Genomic DNA, 9,500 nt, shown 5'->3' with positions numbered 1-9,500 from the left:
AAGCATAACAAAATTTGACCCGATTTCAATGAGAAGGACTCACTTATGTAAAAGAACATATGACGTTTTGTGAAAAATATGTACGTGATGGAGAAAAATGTATATCATTTTCGGATTCAGCGTACAGGAATTACTGTAGAACGTGTAAAAATGTCAAGACAATAAAACCATCGGGGCTTGTGTAATCTGTTTTATGACCTGTAAGCTATATTTGTAGATCAAGACAGTAATATCGTACAAATTATAATTATCAGTGGGGCGGTTAAGCCAAGAAAATGACTCAAACCTTGCTCTTTAGGTTAAAAGCATGAAAATGGGCATGATTAATATATACATATGCCATTATCCATTTCTGATATGGAACCCCACATCGCCACCTAGTGGTGGAATTAGGTACATATATGTTTCCCTTAGTATTTTACTAAAAAATTCAACTAAATCAAAATTTTATAATCTATGCTCATATATAGATTTGAAGCATGTTATACAATATTTATTGGTTTGTTTGTTTTGAATTTCGCGCAAAGCTACACGAGGGCTATCTGCGCTAGCCGCCCCTAATTTAGCAGTGTAAGACTAGAGAGAAGGCAGCTAGATGGCACCCACCGCCAACTCTTGGGCTACTCTTTTACCAACGAATAGTGAGATTGACCGTCACATTATAACGCTCCCACGGCTGAAAGGGCGAGCATGTTTGGTGTGACGGGGATTCGAACCCGCGACAATCAGATTGCGAGTCGAGCGCCTTAACCACCTGGCCATGCCGGGCCCTATTTATTGGTTATTTCGGTTATATAAAAGAGGAAATATATGTATGCATTATTATCCAAAATATGAACCTATGACCCTATTTAATTAACAAAACCTAAACTAAGTATTACTTATTCCAAGACAGTTGTTGATTGATCACTCCATTTTCACATCACTGTTTCAACTATTCAAGATTATATTAAAATACTTCTTATGTTAACCTTAATATGTTACTTTTCTATCTAAAAAATGTTATATGTACATATAACAATATTAATAAATGAACATTGATTTTACTCAATTTTCTATGAGTGCCGTTGTATTGTCTGCGATGTATGGTTGGGTACAACCAGTATAAAAGCATCAGTGACTTCAGGAAACACACTCCATGTGTCCCAAGTTGTTTTCTTATGTTTCCCAGCGAAGAATGAGACCATGTAACAACCTGTGAAAACATGGAACATTGGTAGGGTTCTCGATTTCCTTAAGCCCAACTGGGCTGCAATTTCATTTGCCGCAATGCATCTAAGGTGCTTACTTACATCAAAGGCTATCCGTGGTTCGATAGCTCGAATTTCGTGAATGTGAGAAGATTCATATATATTTACATCAGTATCTGTTGTTCTGACCATGATTCTTTCATTGAGTGTAGCATTGTTGTTACCCAGTGTAGCTTCAAATCCTCCTGTAAATCTGAGTGGTATTTGTTTTTCAGTCCAGTAGCAGAAGTACGAATTTCAGTGTTAGTAGTTGTATTCAGATTTGTTAAAAACCGTAATTGGCACTTATGTCTTTAAAGGAGTTGTGTCTATGTTGCAGCTCTGTGGCAAGTTCATCAATCATTACATTAAAAACCTCAACCCTAAATTTCTCTCGCCCTGCCAAAACACAGTTCAGTTCCTCAGACTCAATAAACAGTTTTTCGTCTAATTTCACGGCCCTTGTCGGACTCGTATTCTTGAGACACCCGCGTTATTATTGTTTTTACTGTGGTTTGAAACTTATCAAACTTAGTTTTATGACTGCAACAAATTCCTTCAGTGAGCCTTCTAAATTTACAGCAGCGGCTAAGGTCTAAATCAACAGTCTGAAGGGCATTACTGGTTGACTGAAATCGCTGCAGAATTGTGTTCCAAAAAGTAGCAAAGAATGGTAATTTCTAGCTTGTATGTACAGAGATCGAGCATCGCTACGTGTGCTTTGGTTCTGGTTTGAACCAACAACCAGACTCTTCAATGATTCCTCAATATTGACATAATTAAGAAAAAGTGCTTTGTAACCTGGCCATGAGAAAGCTGTCTAGCAACTGACACATTCTTCAGCATCTTGATTATTTTATTGTCATTTTGATCTAGTTCAGCCGTAATGACTTGCCAGAGACGAGCTGATGAAGGGCAAAAATTAAAAGTTGACTGGAGGAATCCAAAGAAAGTATTTGCTCTCGAACAGCATGTTACGTTGGTAACGCCAACTAAATTTAGAGAATAAACTGCGCACGGAAAACACCTCACAAGAGGATGAATCTCCTGAATTCGTGCTCGCAAACCAGTTCGCATTATAGCGGTTGAGGGAAGCGTAACAAACCGAAACGCAATGCTTTCTTAATTACCCGCCCACAAGCAAAAAGGCCATGTAGACTCTCAGCTGAGTTAACAGTTAACAGAAGATGTACTGGAGAAATGCGCCTAAACGAGTTGTTGTTGTAAAGTTTCTAGCTGAGTGTGGTCTTTGCTTTGCAGGAGAAAATGAAATAACAGGCTATTTTTCACAATGGCAACAATTTTTGGAATTGCTTGGTCAATTTGATATTTTTTCTTACTGAGCTTGTTTGTTTTTAGAGCAAAGCCACAATGGGCCATCTGCTGTGTCTACCGCGCGGAATCGAACCTCGGATTTTAGCATTGTAGATCCGTAAACTTACCGCAGTCCATAAAAAATATGGAAATGCTGGTAAAGGAAATCCTTCCTATAGATAATCATTTATTTGCGATGGATTCATTTTTTTAACGGGACCTAAGGTCCTTTCTGAAATGATCAATCAGTTGCAGAGTGCAAAGTACTTTTCAACTATCGTAGGTTCCACCCCGACCTGTCTCATGCTGATCAGCTAACAAACATTCATTGTCCACTATGTGTCGCAAGAGAGTCATACTGGAGAATCACTTTTTCATTCAGTTACTACTGTTTTACAGGGGATCAACATTAATATATTGAATTGCAGAGACCAGTGCTATGTCAATGCCAGTAATATGTCTGAAACAAACAAATTGTTCAGCATCTGAAAGAAATCGCAAAAATCAGAAGAGGTACTTATCAAAGAGGTACTTAAGAGATACTTATCGAAAACTCTATTCACTAGCAGTCGCAATAAAATGGAAAATCTGTAAATAGAGAGTGGCTTCTTTGTTCACCATCGACAGCCTCAGTGTTCTGTTTTATATGTTGGTTACTTGCAGATAGATCGTGTGCAACAACATCGTTTAGTGATTCAGATTTCAGCAATAGGAAACACTCTACTCGCAGTTTTTAATTTGACAAGACTGAAGGCCTTTAATAATGTAACAAGACTGCAGTTCTTCAGTTACTGGACTACCAGTGGACCAGTTTCACTACCTACTATATTCTTTACCTTGTTTGTTACGATTTCAGTCTCCTCCGAAATCAACTCATTTGAAACCGTAGAGTTATGCTTTGCCTGTAATTGAAATCCATCGGAGGACACTGCCTCCTACTATTGATTTTGTCAGATGCATTTTCAAGTGTCTTATTTCTCTCACATACATCTCTAGGTATTTTATTAGAATAGGTAGTCAACTTTGATGTTTTGTTTAAAATCCTTTCTTCTCTACAACGTATTTCAATATTTGTGCTTATCGCTTTCCAGCGCCGCTTTCTTACTTTCTGGTTGCTCGGTCCGACATTTTTTCAGGCTGTGGAACGTCGTGCTCGGACCAGAAAATACTTTTGGATGTGAATTGATTTGAATCTTAGTGCTGAATATGCAGTGATTGAAATAGAGACTTGTTTTCAGTTTTTAAAATATTTTATCAATTATGTTTTGGGGGCGCCTGCGTTTATCCGGTCCTGAGCATACCACTCTTCAGTACGAGTCTATTTTTAAGCTTGAATGATCACTTCTTCAAAGATAACCCACTGAAAAAATATAAAAAAGCAATTGATAATGATAGTTCTATGAAATTTAGTTTAGAAAACTTTGTAATCTGAGTTAACGTTAATAAATAATCAAAGTGTTGCACGGAAAAAAAGAAAACTCATGACACCAGCTGTATACTTAAAATTCTTGATAACTGACAGAAGATTGGCTGATCCAGTTCACTTCTTAATTAAGATGGTAAAAAAACACAAGAACTCTCCACTAAATTGACACACATAATTTTCCAGCACCTTTTCTATGCATTTAAACACCGAAATAATACTATAAATCTTTCTTTTAATGGGGTAGATATTTAGCTTAAAGGAGGGGTTCGCTGAAAGTAAACCTTTCCCAACTCGTGAAAATTATTTTACATCTTTCATGAGAGCTGGAAATAAGCAAGTGAGTATTTTAAGTTTGATTTTCAGACTTAAAGAATAGTAAAATTGATGGTGAAATGCTGTTTTGAGGCAAGGTCAGCAAAGAGAAGACAGCCGTCGTTGAAGTCGAGCTACCAAATATCAGGGCTTGATTGCCCGGCGGTGAGATGAAATGGCACCGTTTCAGAGTGGCGGGGAGCTATAACTCCTATTCCACAAAAATTTGGTTTGGGGGGGGGGCGGTGGTGGTAGAGAAGTACTCTGAAAAAAACCCACTTTCACAGGACAAACGCCGAATTAAAACATTTGTCCTCTGCTCGAGCTGAAAAGCTAAACATGATCGTTAATAAAGAAAAACTACATAATTATAGAGAATCCCTTGATTTGTTTGTGTGTCTGTGCTTGTTTGAGATATAAACTGTAAGGGGATAACAGCCTGTACGCTGCACCTGAATTTATGTGTTGTGAAGAGGTGATTGTATTTCTGGTTTCGTCTTTACGATAATAGTTTTGTGCTAGCTCGTTCAGTCTTACTTTTAAAGGCGGAGTATTTCGTGCTTTATATAGATAGCTGACATGGGTATAACTAGAGAGCCTTAAAGCTAGCCTCAAAACTCTATGTTGTTGAAATTTTAGCTTTTTGAGGGTATTGTTGGACATGTTATAAGTAATTTGACATCCGTATTCTATAGTTGGGCGTATGTATGTTTTATAGATTTTTAAAATAGTGTCCAGTGTACAAATTTTATTGTTTCCAGCAATAATTAATCTAAAGCGATTAATACACTTGTTGATGGTTTCATTAAGTTTTCTTACATTTTCTATCCACGTGAGTTTTCTATCGAATGTTAAACCAATCAATTTGGTACTGGAGCTTATTTTGATGTTTAGTTTTAATTTAACTTTTTCCCAATTTTTAACGTGTTTAGATTTCTATGAAAAATAATACATTGGGTTTTAAGTGGGCTTAGCAGGACCCGCCAATTGTTCAACCAATCATTGACAACATTTAATGATTTCTTTACGCGGTCCACAGCTATTAGGGGATTTCGAGATACACTCTAAACAGCAATATCGTCGGTGTATTCAGAAAAGGAGGCGTATGTTAAGTCTGGAAACAGCATGTCGTTAACGAATACTGTATATAGGAGTTTGTTTCTTTTTATAGAGTAAACCCACATTTGGATAGCTGTTGTGTCCACCACGGAGAATCGAACCCCGGATTTTAGCATTGTAAGTCCGTAGACTTACCTCTGTCCCACAGGACAGAGTTGTGCGGAACTCCTGTTGAAATATTATTTGTTTTCGAGAGAGTGTCAATTATTTTTATTGTTGTTGTATGATTAGTTAAGAAGTTCGATATCCATCTTGTTATTACATGATTAATATTCATTGATATTAGTCTATATCTTACGGCAGTGAACCAAACTTTAAACAGCGGTGCTCCTCTCACTCAGCAAAGTTTCAGTTGTGCCTCCGCCTTCATATTAAAATGGGCCCGGCATGGCCAGGTGGTTAGGGCACTCGACTCGCAATCTGAGGGTCGCGGGTTCGAATCCCCGTCACACTAAACATGCTCGCTCTTTCAGCCGTGGGGGCGTTATAATGTGACGGTCAATCCCACTATTCGTTGGTAAAAGAGTAGCCCAAGAGTTGGCTGTTGGTGGTGATGACTAGCTGCCTTCCCTCTAGTCTTACACTGCTAAATTAGGGACGGCTAGCGCAGATAGCCCTCGTGTAGCTTTGCGCGAAATTCAAAAACAAACAAACAAACAAAACAAACATATTAAAATAATTTTCGCAAATTATGACAGCAAAATCAACATTTTCTCTACCTGTTTTTAACATCTTTTTTTAAATGAAAACATTCATGTAAGGAGTGAGTAAATGCGAGGGCAAAAGTAAAGCTTTGAGAGTAAAGTGATAGTTTTGTCAGGTCATTGTCATCTCCAGTTCTTCTGTTTCTTCCGTCGTTATTTTTTACACTCTCCCGCCAAAAGGCCGCCCCCCCTTCTCCTAGTTTGGAAAAACATTGTCTTGTAGCATTGTGCCAAACACTGCCAAAAGCTTTGCGAACATCGAGAAAAATTTCAATCGTGGCTTGATTATTATTGAAGGACCTAAAGGCATCTCTCTTTTTGCGTGATGAATTTTGTTTGTGAGAATGTTGTTAGTTTCCCAGAAATCAAGAAGTCTGATAGCTACGATTTTTTCAACTAGTTTTCCTAAACAGCTAAGAAGACTAATGAGTCTAATATTTTCTGAATTGGATGTTGTTGTAGAGTAATTAGGGATGACTGTTATAGTGGCCTTTTTTTCCAGATATCCGGAAAGTAGTCTGTTAGCAGTGATAGATTTATCAGATTTGTTAGATGGGTGAGAAGATTATCAGAGACTTTCTTGAGAATTATGTTTCTGATCCTGTCATGTCCGGAAGCAGAAGTTTTGAGTTTATATATATTGATTTTAGCATTGGCTTTGGTTACTTTGCGATTTAAAATGTGATTTTTGGTTTGACATTGTATTTGCATCTGTATTATTTGCGGGGAAACTAGGTGTATATAGGCATGGGTTACCCATGACATGGTTGTCGACTTTATACTGATTTTATTAATTAGATATGGAGGAGTCTGTGTTTTTAAAGGTTGTTTCAAAGTAATTCGCTAGTAGATTTACTTTTACTAGGTCTATTTTTGCGATGTTGTTGTTCTTGTACTTGATATAGTGGAACATATTGTTACTACTTTTTGCTGAGATTTAAATTTGTTATAAAAGTCCTTGGTTATTTCGTGATTTGTTTAAACTATTACAGAAGTGTAACCAATTGTCGTATTTAAGTATATAGATGCTTTGTTTTATTTTTCGGTTAATTTATTAATTTGAGATCTTATTGTTATGTCGCGGATAACTATATATATAATTTACTGAGACGGCGTCGTTCAAGGAGTAAACTGCGTATTTCTGGTAAGTGATTGTGTGTATCTCTTGGAGGACATGGTGATACTGATGTCTACGCAGTGGTAAGTGCATCATATATTTGAATTGAGTAGCTGTAAAGGATGGGTTTTGTTTTCTATGGTGGTTATTAAAGGCAGTAGGAGAGTAAAAACCAAAATATTAAAGTGGTAAGTGCATCATATATTTGAGTGGAGTAGCTGTAAAGGTTTGTTTTGTTTTCTATGGTGGTTATTAAAGGCGGTAGGAGAGTAAAAACCAAAACATATTAAACGAATTATTTATGATATAATGATTATTCAGTTATAGCTGAATAACCTGTTTTACGTTCAAGTTTCATTTCAAAATGTATTAGCAGCAGACCTTGAATGAAACTTATTTCAACGTGAAGTTTTCAATAACTGAAATACGTCTGATGAACTTTATTCCATTGTTTCCTGAGGAAAGAAGAGTCACTTTGAAGAACTTGGGCTGGGCAGCTGTTACAGTCAGATAATCCAACATTTATTCAGTTTTAGCTCTATTAGGCACACGTCATGTTCGGCGCTCAACAACACGCAACACTTCAATTCTTCTCCTCCACTCTATTCTTATCTATATTGTGTCTATGCTCTTTTGTCAATATGAAGTCAGTACCCAGACTACTAGTTGACTTTCAAACCATTCCCTGCTATTGTCTCTCTGTACAGACAGAAATGAACTTCTCAAATATAGACAACGTGAATTCAGAACTTGATGCTATACCATAGTTTTATCTTGTAAATCAGTAATGTGAACTTAATAAGTGTCTTATGTTTCATTTGTAAATAAGCAAGAATGCTTCATTCTATTTGAACCATACGTAAGTTTTCTTCATTAAGACGTTGTGCACGAATAGAAGTATGAGGCATATCTGAAAAACAACTCTTATCGTGGCATGCAGCATAAAAAGGGATATATATATATATAATATTGTAAATCTGTCATTCAAAACAGTCTTTCGTAAGTAGTGGTAAAATATTGTAACGTTAAATATATCTGCTGACATGAATTAATGATAGATTGTGAAACACGGCTTGCGTTCGTAAATTAGACAAATCTACGCAATGATATTAATGTTCTTATCGAATTGATTTGTCTTATCCATATATTTTTGTAAGTTGTTGTTGGTGCAATAGTAGATACGACATAGGAATACAATAACCACCAAGATAAAACCATTATCTTTTCCAGCGTAATGGCAAGTAGTCTTTTTTGACTATATGCTAGCTATACATTGGTAGAAGTTCTTTGTAAATTTCTGATGGATATGTCCAGTAATCAAGCCATTTCTACCTTGCAACTGTTACGTCTTTGTCTTTTTAGTGTGGAAGTATTTTATATTGCCAGCTGCTACCAGTTCATTTAGCACGTAGGTTGAGATATTGTATACCTAATCAGTCAGCTGTCTGTCAAACTGTTCCATATTGTTCTATAAATAGAAAATGATAACAGAACTTGAATTGAATTTGATAATGTTTCTGTATATGGGTTTCCTTAAAATTGATAACATTTATTGGTAATAAGCAAGCAAACTATTGTAAATACCCACCAGGTGTCACTAGTTACAACTGTTTTATGTTGTCAGAAAGTTAGGTCCTCCGGTGGGACAGTGGTAAGTCTACGGATTTACAATGCTAAAATCCGGGGCTCCATTCCCCGCAGTGGACACAGCAGATAGCCCAGCGTGGCTTTGCTATAAAACATACAAAAAGTTAAACTCACACTTGAAAGGAAAATGAAAATGTATATTTGAAGAGAGTTGTTTTGAAGAGATTAATAGCAGTGCAATTTCTATTTGTATTGACGATTATATTCAACTGACAAATGAATATTGAAATATCAGGTCGTCAAGAAATTAATGTTGCGTTTTGGAACACTTTCATTAACCACCCCCACAAAAAACGTACATCACGTCTAATAGTTAAACGAACCGCCTAAACGTCACGTTAGTGTAGCCTATATAATGTGTAAAGTTTAGTATACTCCAAACCCTTATAGTAATGACACACGTACGGCACGTAATGCTGTTTGAATACAAGAAGGGAAACAATGCCTCTGTAGCTACAAAGAATATCAAAGAAGTTTATGGAAATGTTTTGAACGTTTGTAAGTGTCAACGATGGCTCAGCAAATTTCGTTCAGGTGACTTTAGCCTCAAAAACTGTAATGGCAGAGGCCGACATGTTAGAATTGATATTGATTCTCTGAAGACATTTGTTGAGTCTAACACTCGTGAAATT

General features: G+C 36.6%; 1 protein-coding gene across 1 annotated transcript in view; it reads left to right on the top strand.

Moving 5' to 3' along the window:
- The window catches only part of LOC106457543 (corticotropin-releasing factor receptor 1-like), a 38,357-nt gene that overhangs the window by 9,502 nt on the left and 19,355 nt on the right, over positions 1–9,500 (top strand). The window contains exon 2 of the mRNA XM_022383528.1: positions 5,704–5,724. Within this exon, the coding sequence (XP_022239236.1) occupies positions 5,704–5,724 (21 nt within the window). The remainder of the gene's footprint in view (positions 1–5,703; positions 5,725–9,500) is intronic.

This window comes from Limulus polyphemus, unplaced genomic scaffold, assembly GCF_000517525.1.
Source record: "Limulus polyphemus unplaced genomic scaffold, Limulus_polyphemus-2.1.2 Scaffold344, whole genome shotgun sequence".
NCBI classification, from domain to species: domain Eukaryota; kingdom Metazoa; phylum Arthropoda; class Merostomata; order Xiphosura; family Limulidae; genus Limulus; species Limulus polyphemus.
This window is presented reverse-complemented; position numbering and strand designations above follow the sequence as displayed.